A 21106-nucleotide genomic window follows, 5' to 3' on the forward strand; every position below is an offset into this window, starting at 1 on the left:
CAGTGGAAGCCCCGCCCCTGCCCCACCCCCTCCTGTTTGAAGCATTGCCTTCTGTTTAAGATGAGAACAAGGGGCCTTCCTCCAGACAGCACAGTTTGTGGTTTTCATGGCTGATGTGTTTTTGTTGCTTTTGTTCCTAGGTTTCTTCCTCATGGCTGTCAACTTAGTTTGGCTAGACTCTACGTCCCAGAAAGAAAATTGCCAACCTGAATTAGTCTTGTTGATGAGGGGATCTGAAGAGAAGGGTTTTGGTGGTAGGGGATTAATATGGATTGGGCCTGGTGCCAGCTGAGACTGGGATAACTCATTCCCCTCACATTGCCATGTTAATGTGCTGATGGCAACCTTGCTTTCTTCTAGCTTCCTCTGTCGCCTTGTATTCGAATCCTTCCTCATGATAGGATGGGAGGTGGCCTATGGGTACTGGGGGAGATTTTTAGGGACTCTGGGCCAGTGCTGTTGCAGCTCATGAGCTTGGCATTTTAGAGATGCTTATGCCAAATTCAGCACCCAAATATTGGAATGAATAGGTTTTTTTGCTTAATACTTTATGAGTTCGTTGTTTTTTTTTTTTTTTTTTTTTTGTTCAGGGTGAGATGTTTTTCCCCTTGAAATTTCAGACTGAGCTTATTCTATATCTGTGGAGGGTTGACAGTGATTTGTAAAGAAATACTAAGTCTTCTTTCCTGATTCATCTATTATGTGTTTATAGGTCATTTTGTGGTTTACTTTTCACAAAGTTTCCTAAGCAGCTAGACTGTAGTCATTTGTAATTTGCTGGTGTAGGATTTAGAATTGCCCCTTTTGCTCCCACTGTACTCCACTGCGTCTGTTTTTGCCGTGGTTGCCAGAAACTGCTTTGGGTTAAGTTCTTGCTCCATTGACCCCTTGGCAGCTTTTGACATTAACCACTGTCTTGATATGCTCTCATCGTTTGGTGTCCATGATGCCATCTTCTCCTGGTTTTCTTCCTGCTTCTGTGACTACCTCTTACTAATCTTCTTTTTCCATTCTTCTTCTTCCACCAGCACCTCACATGTTGGTGATGCCTGGGTGCGCTTCTTACTCTGTTCCTCTTTAGCCATATGGAAGCTTATGACCACATATCTCCATCTGCCAGATGTCTTCACTCAGATGTCCCACTGTCTTTCCCACAGAACCAGCTTTCACCCTTCCGTTCCTGTCTCTATCCATCTGTCAGCACAGGCCAGAATGCTGGTCGCTGTCTTTGACTCACCTCTTGCCCTCCTGCCCACTTAGTTACCAGGTCCTGGCCATTTCACTTTCTAAATGCCTCTCTTACCTGTCCATTTCCCTGCACCTCCTTGGTTCAGGCCGTCCTCCTCTGTCACTGAATCTGTTCTGTCAGCCTGTAACTCTTTTTCCTTGCTTCCACTCTTGCCTCTTCAAATCCATTATGCTTACTGCATATAAAAATAGTCTTAAAAATACATATCTGATCACCCTACTCCCTTGGTTGAGACCTGCCCACTGTTCTCTGCATACCACCTACTTCTGAACATGGCCCTCAGGGCCCTGCTGTTCACACCTACTTGTTACCTTTTCAGCCACAGTAGTTCACTTCTCTCCCTCCACACCCTGGCCACAAGGGAGCTACTGTTGTTTCCCTAATAGCCAGTGTCCTTTGTGTGGGAACCTTACTCTTCATCTTGTCTTTTGCCTTCTTTGTTTTCTCCTTTGCCTTCATTCATGTATACTTTTTTTTTCCATTGATAACATTAAGTTTGAGAATTTTCTAATATTTCTTGTACATGTGAAGTTTCCATTTTTTCATTCTTAAAAAATAGCTCATTACTCATCTCCTTTATCTGTGAAGCTCAGCCAGAGGGATGGGCCTTCAGTCTTTGTTGGTTTCACATTCCAGAGACAGCTTTTCTTTTGTGTCATTCCAGGAATATTTTAGGCACACATAAATAAATATAGGTATTCATGTATATGTGTATTTGTATGTGTATATATTTACATATATATTAAATATATGCAATATATTTTTACCTGACTTTGGGAATACAGGTTTGGTAGATCAAATATACTTCCAGGCAGATCTCACTAGAAAAAATTTTATCTTTTATTTTAAATCAAAACATATTCACTTTTTGCACCTAAATATGCATGCTGTAATATTTTATTCTCTTTTTGAAGGGGTGAATATAACAGTCTTCTGGGGTAAATTCTCAATGCTCACTTGTCTTTATTACTTCAAAGACAAAATAGTGATAGAATTTAGAGAACTTTATCACCCTGCCATTTCACTTAGAGGTTTTGGCTTTATTTGTGGTGGAAGTTTTCTAATGAGTAGGCAGACATTGTCAGACCTTGCTAAGCAGCCATCGTTTTAATCTAAAAGTCTGTGAGTTGAAAAACGTTTATTGAACTTAGTTGTCTCCTTTACCCCCCTCATTCTCGCTCAATTTCAGTTTCTTGCCATGCCCTCCCCATCCTGCTATGGACTTAATTGTAGGTACTTATGTCCAGAAGCAGATTCTCTCTGCTCCTCGCGTCTATTCGGAATGGTTGTAAGTGGAAAAGAAGTGTGTAAAGGATGCTGAAAGAAATGAACACCCCGAGGCTCTGTTGGAGCAGTGTTGGCAGAAGTCAGAAGACAATTGGTAGCCACTGCGAGTGAGTTGTTCACTGTAGGAGTTTGGATGAGAACAGGCAGAGCTAGACTTTCTGGGAGACTGTCCCTGCAGTGGGAGGACTTTCTGTGGTGTCAAGGGTATTTTATGGATGGTTGGGACTAGGACGCTGGGGGTGGGGGTGACGAGGAGTAGAGGCTGTGGCTGCAAGATTGGGATGGGATTGAATGAGGTGGCGTAGAGGCAAGTCACGAGCACGTCGGTGCTCTGAGTGTGAGAAGAAAGAAGCAGGTCAGCAAGTGGGCCTCACGCAGTACTGTCTCAGCCGCTCTGGTTTTCTTACCTGGTGCTTGTCCCGGGGAAGTGGTCTACGTGACAGGTCGGGCCGTGGGGGGCTCTTTCAGGGTCATTTGGCCTGGTGGGGGGTTGGTTTTTATGTTGTTTTGCTTTGTTTTAGTGGAGCCTGGGCCATTTTTTTTCCTTCCTTAATTTGGAATCTTCCCCCTCTCCCCTTATCTGAGAGCTGTGACTCTGTCCCCTGCAAAGTGCCCCTGTGTGTACTTCAGCATAATGCCACTCCACGTTTAGTTCTTGCCGTTTTTTCTTCTCCGCATCTTGCAGTCAAACCAGTGGGCTGACGAGCCACTGAAGAGAGCCACGCGGCTGTTCTCCCAAGTGGCTAGAGCTGAGCAGCCACCCTCTTCCCTGGGCTGCGGCGAAAGCACGCTACGGTGCTACTTGCTTGTTGCAGGTTATACGGAAAACACCACACTGGTTTTGGTTTTGTTTTGGATCATGGGTTGTGAGCTTTCAAATACCCTTGTTCTTCAGGGCAATTAAAAGTTAAAAAAAAATATATCAAAAATTAAAAAGATACAAAAGGGTGTAGAGTGAAAAGTGTCCCTCCCGTCCCCTCCACTGGCCATCCAGTTCCCTATCCCAGAGGCAGCGAATATGACAAATTTCTTTTGTATCATTCTAGGATGATTTTATGCATATGCAAGTGAATATAGGTGTTCTTATGTAATTATATATAACAGGCACAAAACACGGAGTTGCACCTTCTTACATGTATGGTAGCATACAATATACATCTGTTATGCACTTGCATGTTTTACTTAGCGATGAGCTTTAGTAGCATTCTATAGCAGTACACAAAGTACTCCTTTTTGGTTTTTTTAAATGCATAGTATTGTATAGTGTGCGTCTTCCATAAATCATTTATGGATCAGCTCCTTATTTTTTTTTAAATTAAAAAAAAATTTTATTCTTGAGAGAGAGAGAGTCAGAGCACGAGTGGGGTAGGAGCAGAGAGAGAGGGAGACACAGAATCTGAAGCAGGCTCCAGGCTCCAGGCTCCAGGCTCCAAGCTGTCAGCACAGAGCACGATGTGGTGCTTGAACTCACAAACCATGAGATCATGACCGGAGCCAAAGGTGGACGCTTAACTGACTGAGCCACGATCAGCTCCTTCTGATCAACATCTGGAACTTGCAGTCAGACTTGCAATACATGTTTGCAATACATAGGGCCAGTTCTTAGAAATGGAATAATTGAGTGAAATGTCTACACATTTTTATTTTTTATAGAGATTTTCAAATTGGAGACTACCAATTCACACATTTACCACCAATATACAAAAATGTTTATTTTCCCATACCCATGCTAACACAGTGTGCTAAAAATCTGATGCATCTTTGCCAGTCTGGTGAAAAATGGGTAAAAAATGAGATCTCACTGTACTTGTAATTAACATTTCTCTTTATTAGTGAAGTGGAGTATCTTACGTTTATGAGTCATTTGTGTTTCCTTTTCAGTGAATTGCTTCATATCGTATGCCCCTTTTTTGAGTTATCGGTGTGTTCTTTACTGGTTTGTCATTCCTACCAGTCTGAAACCAGAAGCTGGTGTCTTCCTTTGGGCGAGTGAGAGGCTGCAGTGTGTGTGGAAAATTGCTTCTTGCGTGGTTGAGGGGAGGTCTGGGCACCGAAGGCCCTCGTAGGAGGTTGGGGACCCCAGCTTCTCTTGGTTCTAGAGCACCTTAGGCCCTCCAGCAACAGGAGTTTCTTGTTTATAATCTTTAGGGCAGAAAGTAGAATTACTTAGTTTATGGGTAAACATTAGGCTAGGAAAATCTTCTGTTGTTCGGGATGTTGAATGGTAATATATTGTGCGTGTGTTGACCTCTTGCCATTGCTAAATTGGCTAAATTCTCTTCCTCTGGCTGAAATAGAAAGGCTTGAGGGAAGAGAGGGAGGAGGAGGAAGAGGGTGGGAAAGAGTGTATGTGTGTTTGCCTTTCTGTATAACAGGAAGAACTGGTTTGATAAATTTTATAGGAATGTAAGTGCCTTATTCTTGACATCTTGTTTTATCAGACACATTCCACATTTGATTTCAAACCCTAGCTGGAGATTTGCCATGTCCCAAGGGGTGAAAAAGTTTGATGTGTTCTACTTCACTGAGTCTCCCTAGGACCCCCTAGATACCCGATTAGTCGCTATTATCACAAAGAGGTCCTGTTTTTCATATCATCAAGCCTCCTTCCTTCTTATTTCCTTCACCCACTTCTAATTCTTTTTCAGATTTTCTAGGCCTTATTTTTTAAACCTTTAATTTCAATTGATACTGAAATTTACTTTTTTTAGCCTAAATTTTTTTTTTAGCTGTCTCTTATTATATTCTTCAGGTGCTCGCCATCTACCTATGCTTCTTAACAATTAAAGTGATAGTAGTTGCTCGGTTTCTTTGCTGGGAGGCACTTCTACATGAAAAATGTTTTGTGTTACAAGATGAGAATAGTAAAGAGATAGATACTGGATCATTGAAAGAGGTGATTCCAGGATATGAGAACAGGGCATGTGACATTGAAACTGAAGGATGTTTATGGGAAAAGGAAAATTCAGTAAATACTAGGATTCATTGGGGGTGCTGCCTTAAGGCCTTGCAGAAGTCGTGCTTGGAGACAGGGTGGACAGAGGGTAAAAATGATAGACCTGGTACCCATGAGAATTTTAGTTTCCATATAGTGCTCAACAGGTCAGCTAGACTAGATGAAAGTAAATGAGCACATTTTATTTGTGGGGTCAGCATTGCTTTTCCCCGCAGATATGGGCATCATGGTATCCAGAACTTTCCTGGTAGTAGCTAGGGCCCACATTGATTTGGTAGACAGGAGCACCTCTGATTTACCCTCTCAGATGTAAACACCCAATTGAACTCCTGGTCCCAGATAGTAGCTTTTAAAGCTGGAAAGGAGAGGGGTGTTTGTTTCTGGCATATTCTCCAGGACCCCTTCATCTCAGTTAGTATATACTAGGGTGTAAATACAGAAGGCTCATTTACAGTGGCACCATTTCTGCCCCTGGGCCCTTTGCTGTTCCCCCAATCTCAGGTGAGCAGCTGGTGTCGTTCCCCTAGTTGCCTATCCCAATGAGTGTCTCTACCAAACCGAGTGTTTATTTGGTCGTGAAGACGTGCTGGCCCCTTCCCTTGTGTGTGTCATTCCAGTTCTCCCAACAGTCTTGCAAGGTAGACTACTTGCAAGATTATGTCCTGTACTCGTCCACTCAGTAATACTAAGTGGCTTATGTGGGTCAGGCACCATGCCAGGGGTACCCCGCAGACTACAAACATGGTCCCTGCTCTCAGGGGACTTGCAGTCAAGCAGGGCAGATGGATGTGAATCAAATGGTCCTGCCACTGCAGGTATAATGGGCATTGCCTAGAGGCAAGGGAGGACTTCCTGGCATGTGACGGAGAAATCCAGCTAGGGCTAGGAAGTGAGGGAAGGCTTCCCCAAAGAAGTGCTGCTTGAGCTGAGCTGTGAAGGGTGACAAGGAGGTAACCAGGCTAAGGGAGGATGGTGCCAGGAGGTGTGGAGAGGGGCTCCTGGCTGAGTGGGAAGCCTCTAGGCTAAGGTCGTGCGTTTCTTCCTTGTGGACAGCAGAGTCTACTCTGGCTAGCTTAGGCAAATCGGGGTTTCTAATAAGGGAGTGGAAAGCCTACCAGATCTTTGGAAGGGCTGAAGATTCCGACTCTGTTCTGAGCATGCAGGAACAATTCCTCAAACTGCACAGCAGGACTGGATGGCTGGACGGCTGAGGGAGCTTTGCCTTTCTCACCGTCAGGAAGCTGCAGACCTGGGCAGTTGCTGCCATAGCTTTTAGCTGCAGCTCCACGCTGAGTCTGACCCAGGCCCGCCAAGTGAATGCTTTGTTCCCTGCCTGTTTGACCATGTGACTTGTTTTGAATTAGCCTTCCATGGGCGTGTTTAGTGGAACCTAAGTCCCATCTGTAATTCTAACAGCAAAGGTATTTGGATAATGTACTTTTACCTAGCCAGCGTCTGCAGTGCATAGCTTTGCTAAGAGGAGATGGTGTGGGCATTGAGTGAGCCCGTCCACCATGTACACAGCCCACCGAGGAGACACAGTCCAAGACCTGGAAGAAAGAAGGCCAGTGTGGCCAGAGCCTGGAGTGGGAGGGAGATGAGGCTGGTGGGTAGGCGGAGCCCTGTGAGCCATGCCACTATCTTTTAGGTGGGGAGCTGACGGTTCAGAAATTAAGTGGCCCACGTCTCATGGTGAGTAAGTGACCATCCCAGATTTGAGCCCAAGTCTTTCTTCCTCCAGAATCTGCACTCTTTTTGCACCTCCAATCTGTAGCCTCATTGTCTAAAGCAGTCCTTGAATTGAGCCCTAGATCTTGGGACATCTGTTTCCCATCTGACCTCAGACTGCCTTGAGTATTAAGGGAGGACATAGTGGAGGAGGTAGGTGTCCTTGACCTAACTGGCAAGGATTGGGCTGGGCACGTTAATGCACTGGTACTGAAGTCCGCAGCCTTGTCAAAGTGTCCTCCTACTGCTGATTTTTCACTTTCTGCTGGCCTTCTCCAGAGAGCAAAATCCCAAGGAAAAATGGCCTTCTGGAACAGCAGATCTTGGCTCCTGATGGAAGAATTGGAGACCGTGATTATTCATAAGCATTTCTTAGGTTAATCAAAAATAGTGTTAGTGCCACATACTAAAATCACAGTGAAATAAATGATTGAATACCTGTATTGTATGGCTATCTACAGGATTCTTTCCTGATGTGAAAACATGCCAGATGCTTATAGGCATGTCAGAAATAAGACGGTGCTCTCTCTGTATAATTAATAGCTTATGGGCCAAAATCTACAACTAAACTAGATAATGGGAGGGACATGTAAGTATAGGATATTCATATCCCATGCTCAGATCCTCAGTCTGCAGAATTGCTGCATTGATTTTTGGCATTGCAGGGAGCGTGTTCCTTTATTTTATTTTTTTCCTCATGGTGAGTATACTCTTTAATTCCCATCACCTATTTCACTCACACCTATACCCACCTTCTCTCTGGTAACCATCAGTTAGTTCTCTATAGTTAAGACTCTGTTTCTTGGTTTGTCTTTATTTTTGTTTTCCTTTGCTTGTTTGTTTTGTTTCTTAAATTCCACATGTGAGCACGCCTGGGTGGCTCTGTTGGTCAAGTGTACAACTCTTGGTTTTAGCTCAGGTCATGATCTCACAGTTCATGGGTTCGAGACCTGCATCGGGCTCTACGCTGTATGGAGCCTGCTTGGGATTCTCTGTCCCTCCCCCGCTTGCACTCTCTTAAAATAAATAAACGTTAAAAAAAATCTAGAAATTCCACATATGAGTGAGATTACATGGTGTTTGTTTTTCTCTGACTGACTTAATTTGTTTTTCATTATACTCTTTAGCTCTATCCATGTTGTTGTAAATGGCAAGATTTCATTCCTTTAAAAATTTTTTTTTACGTTTATTCATTTTTGAGAGAGTGCAAGCAGGAGAGGGGCAGAGAGAGAGGAAGACAGAGAATCTGAAGCAGGCTCCAGGCTCTCAGCTGTCAGCACAGAGCCCAATGCAGGGCTTGAACCCACGAACCATGAGATCATGACCTGAGCCGAAGTTGGATGCTTAACTGACTGAGCCGCACAGGTGCCCCTCATTCCTTTTTATGGCTGAGCAGTATTCCATTGTTTGCATACACACATATGTACACACATACACACACACACACACACACACACAACACGTCTTTTCCCATTCACGTATCGACGGACACTCAGGCTGCTTTGATAATTTGGCTATTATCAGTAACACTGCGATAAACATAGGGGTGCATGTATCATTTTGAATCAGTGTTTTTGTATTTTGGGGGGTAAATACCCAGTAGTGTGATTTCTTGGTTGTAGGGTAGTTGTATTTTTAATTTTTTTGAGGAACCTCCATACTGTTTTCCACAGTGACTGTGCTAGTTTGCATTCTCACCAACAGTGCAGGAGGGTTCCTTTTTTCTCCACATCCTCTCCAACTCTTGTTTTTTGTCTTCTTGATTTTAGTCATTCTGACAGGTGTGAGGTGATATCTCATTGTGGTTTTGATTTGTATTTCCCAGATGATGAGTGATGTTGAGCATCTTATCATGTGTCTGTTGGCCATCTGGATGTCTTCTTTGGAGAAATGTCTTTTCTATTCATGTCTTCTGCCCATTTTTTAATTGGGTTATTTGTTCTTTGGGTTTTGAGTTGTAGAAGTTCTTTATATATTTTGAACATTAACCCCTCATTGGATATATCATTTGCAAATATTTTCTCCCATTCTGTAGGTTGCCTTTTGGTTTTGTTGATGGTTTCCTTTGCTGTGCAGAAACTTTTTATTTTGATGTAGTCATGGTAGTTTACTTTTGCTTTTATTTCCCTTGCCTCAGGAGACCTGTCTAGAAAAATACTACTGTGGCTGCTGTCAGAGAAGTTACTGCCCGTGTTCTGTTCTAGGATTTTTGTGGTTTCAGGTCTCACGTTTTAAGTCTTGAATCCATTTTGAGTTTGTTTTTGTGTATGGTGAAAGAAAATGGTTGAGTTTCATTCTTTTGCATGTAGCTGTCCGGTTTTTTCAACACCATTTGTTGAGGAGACTGTCTGTCTTTTTCCCATTGTATATTCTTTCCTCCTTTGTAAAAGACTAATTGACCATCTAATTATGGGTTTATTTCTGGATTTTCTATTCTATTCCATTGATCATTTGTCTATGTTTATGTTATTACCATACTGTTTTACTTATTCCTGCTTTGTAATATAACTTGAAGTCTGGAATTATGATACCTCCAGTTTTCTTTTTCAAGATTGCTTTGACTAGTCAGGGTCTTTGTGGCTCCATACAAATTTTAGGATTGTTTTTTTGTAGCTCTGCAGAAAATGCTGTTGGCATTTCGATAGGGATTGCATTAAATCTGTAGGTTGCTTTGGGTAGTATAGACATTTTAGCAGTATTTGTTCTTCCCATGAACATGGAATATTTTTCCATTTCTTTGCATCATCTTGAATTTCTTTTGTCAGTGTTTTATAGTTTTCAGAGTAGTGAGGTTGATTTTTAAAATGTTTATTATTTTTGAGAGAGAGTGAGTGAGTACTAGTGGGGGAGGGGCAGAGAGAGAGGGAGACAGGATCTGAAGCAGGCTCCACACTGACAGCAGGGAGCCCGATGTGGGGCTTGAACTCATGAACTGTGAGATCTTGACCTGAACTGAGGTTGGATGCTCAACCGACCGAGCCACCCAGCGCCCCCCGTAAGGGTGTTTCTTAAAAGGAAATGGTAATGTTACAGGATAGATGGATAAGACAGGGAGAGCCATAGGGCTTGCTGATTAAGAAAGAGTACAGACAACTCTGCTCATGTTCTGGCTTTACCATTTTAATATATATGTGTGATCTTGGTAAGTCACTTCCCTTCCCTAATCCTCAGTTTCCTGTTCTGCAATATGGAAATAACAGAATCCACTTCACAGGGTTTTGTGAAGATGAAAACAGGTCACATGTATTGGATGCTTATAATGCCTGGCACCTAATTAGCAAAGCACTATGTCTATGGTGATTACTTTTAAAATTTAGTTTATCTTAATAAGCAGCAACTCTGTGTTGCTCATTAGATTCAGATTCCTACACTTTAGCAATCAACCTCCTAAGCTGTTGAAATTAGATCCCTGAGCGAGTTTTGCATCTTTATGGATTTATTTCCATGAAGAAACTGATAAGGTTAAATTGCTCTGTTAGGATTTAATTTTAACTAACGTCTCCATAGGCAGAACCAGAAGTTATTTATTGCAACTTCCTGTGAATCTATAACTATCTCAAAAGAAAAAGAAAAAAAGAGAATTTTTTCCTTCTCATTTCATAGGTCAGGAAGAGGGCCCAGCCTTTACACTGTTAGGCGACATTATTTGGTAAATGCATATAAAGTTCGGCTCTCATCATCATAGGAGAGAGAGCTCAGGTTAACCTTTCTGTCTCTGGATTGGAATTGACCATTTGTCCAGTTACTTGTTCACTCATTGAATAGACATTTATTGAGCATAGGTACTTTTCTAGGTGCTGGCGATATAGCGGTGATCAGAATAGACCAATTTTCCCACCCTCATCGACCTTTTATTATAGTGAGAGCGGGGTGGGAGACAGAATATAAATAGGATTGTAGGGTATCATACAGGGGAACCGGCTGAATGTTCGAAACAAAATTGTTGAGTTCCATCTCCTTTACTTTGTTCCTCATTTAATAGTTTTCCCACAGCTTTACCCTACCTCTCTCTTCTTTTTACTCTGTACATCTTCCCTGGGAGCCTCCTTCAAACCCACAAAAGATAAATTCCTATTAACCAGACATAGAAAGATGGCTGCATCCACACTCTGGCTGTCCCTATAGGTCATCTGCGGGGACAAGTTATAAAGTTGTGTGGGCTCAGAATTGTCTCCTGTCTTTAGGTGGTCAGATTACAAAACAAAGCCTCATCCTTCCATTGTCACTGCAGGAATGGCTGTGCCACTGAGATGGGGCAGGCCTGCCTTTTCTCTGGGCCTTGCTTGAAGGATAGTTCGACTAACAGCTGCTATGCAAATATGCCCCACATTTTAATGATTTCAGTGCGTCGGTGTATTTCTCACTCCTCTAACAGATTGGTAGGCAGCTTTCTTCCCCATGGTGATTCAGGCAGCAGTGCTCCTTCTGTCCTTTCGCTGTGCCATCCCCCATGCAGCGGCCCTTGTGGACTAGCATAGAGTGCCACAGGGTGCTAACCGTATGTGGAAATGGCGCAGGTCACTGGTGCTCACATTGCATTGGCTACAACTCAGTCATGTGGCTGCAGCTCACTGCAGGGGGTGTGGTAGAACATGTCATTGTGGGGTGGGCAACCACAGCCACTCACTGGTACTTCTGTACCAGGCCTCGTGTGGTGTAAATGATCGGAGGACAGCTGCCATGATCCCACCTATCAGCGTGGCTGTCATTTGCCTCTATGACTCTTCTTTTGCCTCAGCCCCGTGGCTGATCAGTGGCCGTGATCTTTCCTTAGGCAGATCAGTATTCACTCGGGCTATCGTCTGGTCTCACCAGCCTGTTAACCATGGTTTCTCGTTAGGGGTGATTGAGTGATTGAGTCTTCTCACATCTTTGCTCATGAAATCGTGTTTTGATCAGTGGTTGCACTATGGCCATCTTCTTTCCAAAATATTGTCAGTAGGTGAGGTGTTCTCACATATTCACTGTGGGCTTTGTATGAGCTTTTGCTACTCCAGATGGTTTGTTTACCGAGGTACCAGAAGGACACTGGCATGAGATCATTGCATCCTCAGGTGAAAAATGGCTGGACTCTTGGGCAGCACTTACAGGATGCCTCCAGGGTGAGATTATATTCTAAACAGAAATGTTCTGTGGTTGAAACAATATACACGCCCTTTGTAAATTCTCCCTGTAATGCCTCCTTGCAATTCATGTTATTCAACTGTGCTTGATTTTTAAGATACTTCAGGGGTAAATGTCACCTTTTGGGATTTTATTAATAGTATTACTTTTTAATGAGTCTTTTGAAGTCTCTTTCATTATAAACAGCCTGTTTTCCCCGGAGATAATAACTTGTAGTGCCAAATATTTGCATTTCACTTGAAACGAAACTAAGGGTTTGAATGTTTTAAATACAAGCAAATCTAATTCTCCTGTGTCTAGAGAAACTGCATAATGGACCATATGTATGTGGCTTAAGCAGACAGATGTGGAAGGTTTCTCTCTCCTTTTATTTTTTCTTAAAAACGCTGGCAGAGCTCAAAATTGGCACCAACTCGCAAATATCTCCACCCAGCCAACAGAATCGCTGGAGTTGAACTGGGAGAGGCCTCCTAGGGTGCGTGCATGAGTGGAGCTTTGCCTGGTTCTGGCTTCTGCTTGGGAGCCCGAGCCTCCTTAGCTTATCCACCCCCATTTCTCCATTCTTCCAGCCTTTGCAGTTCGACATTCTCTCTTAGGTGGCTGACTTCTCAGACCTTTGTCAAGTTGTGCCCACTGTTTCACTTGACTTGTGGGTTCGTTTGGAGATGTTGCGTGCAGATATCTGGGTCCTGCAGCAAGATGGCCCTCGAGCCGCTGACAGAGGGGTCCTTAGCTGCCATCTCACTGCTGGAGTGGGCCTTCCTCTGGTCATGGCCGTATGGCTTTTTCCTCCCTGACTCCTCTCATCCTCTCCCTAACTCTGGCCCATCTTGACCTCTGGCCAGGGTTGCTCATGTGGCCTTAACTTGTCTTCCTGCCTTTAGTGTTTCCCCTTCCATTCTCCTCACTGAAGTGATCTTTCTGTAACTGACATCTGATTATTTCATTGTCCTGTTTAATACTTATCTGTGGCTTCCTATTGCCTTCTAGATACAGTCTGTACCTCTCAACCTGGGCCTTCATGATCTGGGCCTTGCTTGCTGTCTGGAGCACCTTGAGGCAACTCCACTAACATCCACTTTGTACCAGCAATCTTTTCTCTCTACATGTAGCCCACTGAGCTAATTTCAGAAGATGGCCATCTTCTCTCATTTTTTGGAGTTTTGACAAATGCTATTCCTTTTGTTTGTCTTGCCCTGCTTGTTCTATGGCCTGGCTTCTCAAACTTGAGTGTGCTTCATATCATCTAGAGGGCTTGTTACACCACAGATTCCTGGGTCCTACTCTGGAACTTTATGATTCACCAGATGTAGGGTAGAGCCCAAGGTTCTCTGTTTCTAGTAAGTCCTCAGGTGATGTTGATGTGGGTGGTCTGGAGACTGTACTTGGAGTAGAAAAGTTCTAGACTACCCTTCACTGTTTTTGAGATTGCCTGTTTGTCTTTCTCCCTGGTTAAACTCTAGCCTTCCTTGAAAAAAAAAGAATCTGTTGGCCCAACAGGGTAGCCAGAATCTCTAGTGTCTGAAATATACTTAATGATCAGCAGGTATCTGTTGAATGAATGAATGAGTAGATCACCTCCTGCAGCAAAGTTCAAATCATTTTGCTTCTTGTAGATCAGCTTTCTTTTAGACTGTTTCAGCCTAAGAATATGTGGAATGTCATCTACCCCTTCCATATACCGTCACCTGGCCCTGAAACACTCACTTAATGGATATGGAACGTGAGAACTCCCCATAGAGATCAGAGACCATGGACGAACTACAGGAAGATAGACATGGACTTCTTTTGATAGATCTGAAACTTTAAGTATGAAATAGACTCCTAGGTTTTCTTTCATTAAGCACAGCACAGAGTAGTATTTCTGCACCTCTTTTAATATAAGACATACACCTGAACTTACTAGAGTGCATCAGTCAGTGGATCTCACACTGCTCTTTGGTATCTGTGATGTACCTGCTAATGACTGTACATAGAATAAAGGAGTACATGATACGGTTGTGGTCCTCCAGGTTGAAACCCGAGTGATGATATTCAAGAGCACTTGAAATGTTCACACTGTGTGGCACTTACAAGAATTCATATTTTTAAAGATGGCTAATTACTTGGTTTATTAAATCAGTTAAAACCATGCAGTGGGAAGCAAGGGGAAAGAGAATGGGGTAGGTGAACACATTTAGTGCAAGCCAGGAGGAGGGCCACACTGTGTTCTGCACGGGTTATACAGTGTTCATATGCCCTCTCTCTTTGTTGTGAGGCCTTCTTGGTTTGAGGGAGCAGGAACTCTCCTTGCCAGCTTAAGTTTTCTTGAAATGGAGGAGGGTCGGAGTTCTCACGAATCTAAGAAATGAGAGACAGGGAGTGGCCCCCTGGTCCAGAGGAGTGGGAGTTCTTGGTTATTTGTGCTTGTTTTGCCATTAACAGGACTTGCCCTAGTCTCCTTGAGTTTTCTTCACTATCCGCTTATCTTTTGGCTACCAACCGCCATCCTCCCCTCCTTTTCTTTTTCGTACTTCTCTACCTCACGGGTTCTGCTTCTGCTGGTTCTGGCTGTCACTGTGCCTCATGGCCTGTCTGTATCTGCTCAGGGTCTGCTTTCTGTGCTTGTTGATCTTCATATTTCTTATCCACACCCCCAGTAATGAGCATACAGCTGAAGTTTTCCTTGCTAGAGTAGAGCTTTCTATGCAACAGCATCCCAGAGGCCAGAAACTGTGTGCCCACCCCTGCTTCCTTGGACTCAGTTGGGCAAGAGCAGGTGTGAGCTGGGTGTCATGGTACACACATAACCGCCAGGCCCGCCTTTGTGTCAGAGCTGGGGGATGGGCAGTGCCGTCTGCAGTAGCTGTGGGCCTGGCAGGTACATTGGCGGGCCCTTGGGGGCACTGGGACTTGAGTAATAGGCTCAGAGGCTGGGGATAATAGGCTGAGATCAGAGAAAGGATGGGCTGGGAAGAAGGTACACATCTGACCTACGAAGAGTGAGCAGATGCCTGCTGAGAGTGAGCGAGGAGGAGGAGGAATTGTAAGGACCCTGAAGGCTGCGTGGAGGAGGTACATTTTTTAAATTAGGCAACAAGTCGTCTCTGTATGCTTTTGAGCAGAGGAATCATCACTTCTCCTGTCTGTTCCTGCTTCCTGCTGGCAGAATAGACTTGACACCTGCTAAGAGGCTACTGATGCCAGTCAGGAGTGAGTTAATGTGGGAGAGGAAATAGAGTGAGCAGGTGGTCCTGGGATTGGAGAAAGAACAAACGTGGGCTCACATAACAACAACTGGATACGGCAGCTTCAGTTCCAGGCGGAAAGGAGTGTATGGTAGGGAAATAGTAGCTTCTGTGTCAGAATCAAGGAATGCAGCGGCCAACACCCAGCACAGAGATTTCTGTGCCTTCCTTTGCAGGGTGGCAGTGGGTAGAGCTCTCCAACCGTGTCCTGCCGGGTTCATGAACCATCTCTGTCCACTTAATTGTTCACTCGTAAACATCTGTTCTTGTGTCTGGTCCGTGCCCAGCTTTTTAGATAGATACCTTTACTCCAGCTGTTTCTTTCAGTGCTACCCAGAAGGGCAGCATTCCCGGGAGCTCTACACATTGTAATTTGGCCAGGAACCCAATCCGTTGCATGCCAATGCCCTCTACCTTGGGTTTTGCCCCTGGAACCTGGTCATATGGGCATGTTCAGAAAGTGCTAGTGTGGAGCACTTGAATTTGGTGGGAGTGTTTTGGAAAATTGTGTGGTCCACTGGGTGCTTAGACTGAATTGTGGCCTTTCTTGCTTTATTTGTATTATTACCGGGATGTTAGGGGTTTCTGAAAACAATTTGGAAGCAGCCCAATTTAGAAAAGTCCTGATACAGAGTAGGCTGATTTTGAACAATAGATAAAGTGGAGGGCAGTTACTTGCTGACTGCAGTAATGCATTGATGCTGATGGAAAATAATGAAGGATATGTGCTCATCCCTTGAGTTCTTTGAGTCTTCATTCCTTCATCTGGCAAAAGGATAATAATACCTGCTATGTCTACCTTTCAGAGGTTTTGAGATGCTCAGATGAGATAGGTGTGTATAGTCCTTGGTAAATTCGAAAGCATTCTATGAATTTAAGGTATTAACTAATGATCAGTGGCTTCGGGGGGCATTTAAAAATGGTTTGATTTACATTTAGTGGAAATTCACCTGTTAAATGAAAACTTTAAAGATGACATCTCAAGGTTATATCACAGCTCAACATTTTATAATCTCATTTCCTCTCTGAGAGGCCCCAGAGGAGAGGAGAGCTGGGTGTCCCTGGGAAGAATTACTTGCTGGGGTGGGGGGTGTGTGTGTTGGGGTGGGAGGAAGGGTGCAGAGATGGTTGGATGTCTTTTCTAGGGATAGTGAGTAGAATGCTCTCCTAATGTTTAATTTCTTGATAGTGTGTTCAGAAGCAGGCGGCTTTATTGGCAGTAATATCTCTTCTTTCCTAGTCTGCTTTTGTCCTTAAGGCTCACGTTGCTTGTGTTCACCTCTTGGTTCCATGGAGGTGGCCCTTGGCAAGTAGCTCCTTAGCCTTAGGGTGGATGGGAGGGATGGAACCACTTGTGCTTCTTTCCTCATTGCCTCTTATAGTCTTGTGTTCTCCTGAACTACTTTTCCGGTTGTCTGTATCCTTAAATCCTCAAATTTGCCTTGCATGCCCCCTAGTGGCAGGTCGGATGCACCCCTGGTTGTGTCATCCTGTTTGCTGTGGTCAGGAGCGGTTGTTCTCTACCTAGATCCGTTTCGGAGCATTATTCCCAGTTCACAAATGCAGAACGAGAGGTTCTGTGATCCTCACTTGCCACTCGAGTAGGACCTGCGGAGGTGGCATTGGAATTGGAACTTTGGATTCCCAGATTTATACACCGGGAATGCCTCAGAAAAAAGATGACGTGGTTATAGCTTTTGTAGATTTTTAAAAATGGTTTAAAAGGAATCTAGATTATTTTGCTGTCTACTCAGCTAATCTGAAAGGGTAAAAATGTGGTGAATATTTGAAGGTAAGAATGATCATCCTTTTGGGGCACCTGGGTGGCTCGTCGGTTAAGCGTCAGACTTCATTCGGCTCAGGTCATGATCTCACAGCTCGTGGGTTCGAGCCCCACATCGGGCTCTGTGCTGACAGCTCAGAGCCTGGAGCCTGCTTCAGATCCTGTGTCTCCCTCTCTCTCTGCCCCACCCCCACTCACACTCTGTCTCTCGCTGTCAAAAAATAAATAAAACATTAAAAAAAATTGAAAAGAAAAGAATGATCGTCCTTTTTACTCTCTCTTCATCACATTGGAAAAACTTTTGTCCCTCACCAAGTACTCAGTATTTCATGCTCAGTCCTGTTAACAACTTTGAGGTATACAAAGAAACGTATAAAGCATGCTGTCTGCCCCTCAGAAGTTTATGTTCTCGTTACGTCCTAGTTACAAGGTGTTTATTCTCTTGAGGAAAAAATAAGTATAACGCGTAACTTTTACTGACGTTTAATATTTCTACTTCATCTCGCTAAAGACAAATTCTCTGAGCATTTGCATATTTATTTTTTATAAAGTCCTTTTCCGTGGAGAGAGAACCGCAGGATAACAACAGTAATTACCCAGATGAACCCTGGAGGATAACAGAAGAACAGCGCGAGTACTATGTCAATCAGTTCCGATCCCTTCAGCCTGACCCGAGCTCCTTCATTTCAGGTAATGGAGTCTGATGGGTGAAGACCTGGGTCCCAGATCATTGTCTCACACACATAACAGTACACATCTTGAGAAAGAGTCCGCACAAAACGAATGTGACAGCCTTTTGTGATTCCAGTTTGTTTTCCTCTAAGATTGAATTTCTTATCAACTATAAGCCATGCAGAAAAATACTTGGCAATGACATTTAGAAAATTACGTTTCTGTTTCGAAGAGGTTAAATGGAATTTGGGGGAACCTGGTTTAGACCTGTGCCTTATTAGCTGGGGCACTTCTTGAAATGATAGACTGTGGCACCAAGGTGACACCTTTAATTGCTTCTTCATATTAGAGCCAAGATGTAGCATGGCCTTCTAAAGAGTTAGCGTCACAAGTCTCTTTATGTCACGTACGCTTTAGAAGTCCAAATTCATGCTTGTTTCCTTTGGCTCAAGTCTTTTACCTCGGGATTTTCTGAGAGAAATTAAAATACAGGAGGAAAATTGGCCAGCAGTTTTATGTCCACATGTCTGTTCTTCTGGGTTGTCTTCAAAATATGTATTCCCATTGATTTCTCCTGTAAAATTCAAACTGAGACAAATTGGTTTAATTCCTGTGTGCCTATGTTTTACTGGGCTGAAGACTAAACAAACAGTGAAATAGTAGAGCCTGGAAGAAAAATTCATAAAACTTTTTTTTATAGTTCAATTTTGAAGAATAACAGTATGCCCTCCATAATTGTAACCTGACATACTGAATGTGGACTAAGACTAATTTTCTCTCGAGAAATAAGGTGTGTAATTGAAATATACTTGTACAAATTCAGACACCATTTCTGATTGGTTGGTAAAAGCTTTATTGAAAGCACAATATTGTAGATAGAGCAAATTAATGTTGACAACATGGCTTAAAAAAAAAAATAAGCAGAAACCCACATTGACCATTTGCTGACCTTACCCGCTGCTTAAGTGACTTTCTTCACAATGTATGCCAATAATTAGACAAATACAGATGGTAGCTCTTAGGAGTGTTTTTATTTTCTTTTAACCTTTTTATTTTGCAGAATTTCAAGTACGGATACAGCTAGAGTGGCTAGTATAACGAATCCCTATGTACCTATTACACAGCACCAGTGATTTTGTTTTGTCTATATATACTCTGTCAGCGCAGATGAGTTTGAAGCCATTACCAGATCGTTTCATTTGAAAATGTTTCAGGATGTATCTTGAATGATAAGAAAGACCTCTTTTAAAAACATAACTGCAATTCATGGGCACACATTAAAAAAAATGCGAAACATGTTTCCTTAATGTCCCCAAGTCTTTGTTTCCCTGGTTGTCTCACCAGTGCCTTAAAAATAGTTGAATTTGTTCGAGGTCAGAGGGGTTCATATATTGCAGCTAGGTGATGCCTCTTTTAAAAATCAACTTTATTGAGATTAGCATACCATAAAATTCACTCCTGTGAAGTGTACAGTTCAGTGGTTTTAGTGTTTACAGAATATATTCACAATCTAAATTTAGAACGCTTTCATTACCTCCCAACAAACCACCTGCTTATTAGCAATTATTCCCCACTCCTTCTCTCCCTCCCAGCCCTCCATAATGACTAAACTACTTTTTCTCTCTATAGTTTTGGCTATTTTGGGCTTTTCCTATAAATGAAATCGTATAATGTGTGGTCTTTTGTGTGTGACTTCTTTCACTTAGCATAATATTTTTAAGGTTTATCCGGGTTGTACTGTGTGCTAGAACTTCATTGAACTTCACTGCTGTTTATGGCTGAATAATTTCCACTGTGTAGATATACTACATTTTATTTATTCATCAGTTGACGGGCATTTGATTTGGGTTGTTTCCACTTCTTGGCGATTAAGAATAATGCTGCTGTGAACATTCGTGTGCACTTTTTTGGTGTGTGCATGTATGTTTTGATTTCTGTTAAATGTATAGCCCGGGGTGGAATTGCTGGACCATATGGTAACTTTGTGTTTAATCATCGGAAGACCAGTCAGACTGTGTTGCTCGGTGCCTGCATCGTTTTGCGTTGCCACCAGCAGCATGTGAGGGTTCCGGTTACTCCACATCCTCACCGACACTTATTGTTTGTCTTTTGATTACAGCCATCCTAGTCATACCAGATGGGCTGAGACTCCAAGAGGGAGGGCCTCAGGCCCCTTGCCATGAGGGTCTCTTGGCTTTGGGCGAGAAAGAGTTCAGGAGCGGGCTGTTTAGAGAAAGAGATACAAATTTATTAAGTATAGAAGTAAGAAAGGAGCTACTTCACAGACAAAATAGCTGTCTCTTCTCTCAGGTGAGGAAGAGGACCCCCCCCCCCCCCCCCCCGCCTTTGCATCTAAGAAAGTGTTTTATGTGTTTTTAAATTAGTTGACTATATAAGAAGGGGCTTACTCTTTAGCTTTGGGTTTATCATTTACACTGAGTGGTTAGTTTTTCCATTGTCTTACAGTTGTGAAATGACCCACAGGGAGCAATTTTAGGAATGTCTCGCCTTTGTGGCTTTTACTGCCAGAGGGAGTAGGGTCTTATGGTCTCCCACGAGTCAGATCTTGTGACTCTCTTTATTACCTGCTGACTTTTAGGTTAAGGGTCAGCCTAAAACCACAATGGCTTTGCTTTGGTCAACTTGTCTTCCTCCCTCCTGTCTCACTAGTGGATGCGAAGTAGTATCTCTTTGTGGTTATGATTAGTATTTCCCAGATGAATAGTGACATTGAACATCTTTTCATGTTCTTATTGGCCCTTTGTAGATCTTGTTTGGGGGAAATGTCTATTCACATCCTTTGCCATTTTAAATAAATACTGAACGGTAAGAGTTCCTCCATATAGGTATACCTCGGAAATATTGAGGGTTTGGTTCCAGACCACTGCCGTAAAGTGGATATTGCAATAAAGCAAGTCAAATAAATTTTTTGGTTTCCCAGTGCATATAAAAGTTATATTTACGCTATACTGTAGTCTGTTAAGTGTGCAATAGCATGTTATCTAAAAAAAACCCAATATACATATTTTAATTAAAAATAATTTATTGCTGTAATATGCTAACCATCTTGTGAGCTTTCT

General features: G+C 43.0%; 1 protein-coding gene across 13 annotated transcripts in view; it reads left to right on the plus strand.

Moving 5' to 3' along the window:
• REPS2 (RALBP1 associated Eps domain containing 2) overlaps positions 1-21106 on the plus strand; it is a 353324-nt gene that overhangs the window by 79446 nt on the left and 252772 nt on the right. For all 13 annotated transcript variants that reach the window (XR_008290030.1, XM_053202117.1, XM_053202118.1 and 10 more), the window contains exon 6: positions 17906-18044. Coding sequence is in view for 12 of the 13 variants with exons in the window: in XM_053202117.1 (XP_053058092.1) it covers positions 17906-18044 (139 nt within the window). In the remaining variant the exon portion in view is untranslated. The remainder of the gene's footprint in view (positions 1-17905; positions 18045-21106) is intronic.

Source organism: Acinonyx jubatus, chromosome X (assembly GCF_027475565.1).
Source record: "Acinonyx jubatus isolate Ajub_Pintada_27869175 chromosome X, VMU_Ajub_asm_v1.0, whole genome shotgun sequence".
NCBI classification, from domain to species: Eukaryota; Metazoa; Chordata; class Mammalia; order Carnivora; family Felidae; genus Acinonyx; species Acinonyx jubatus.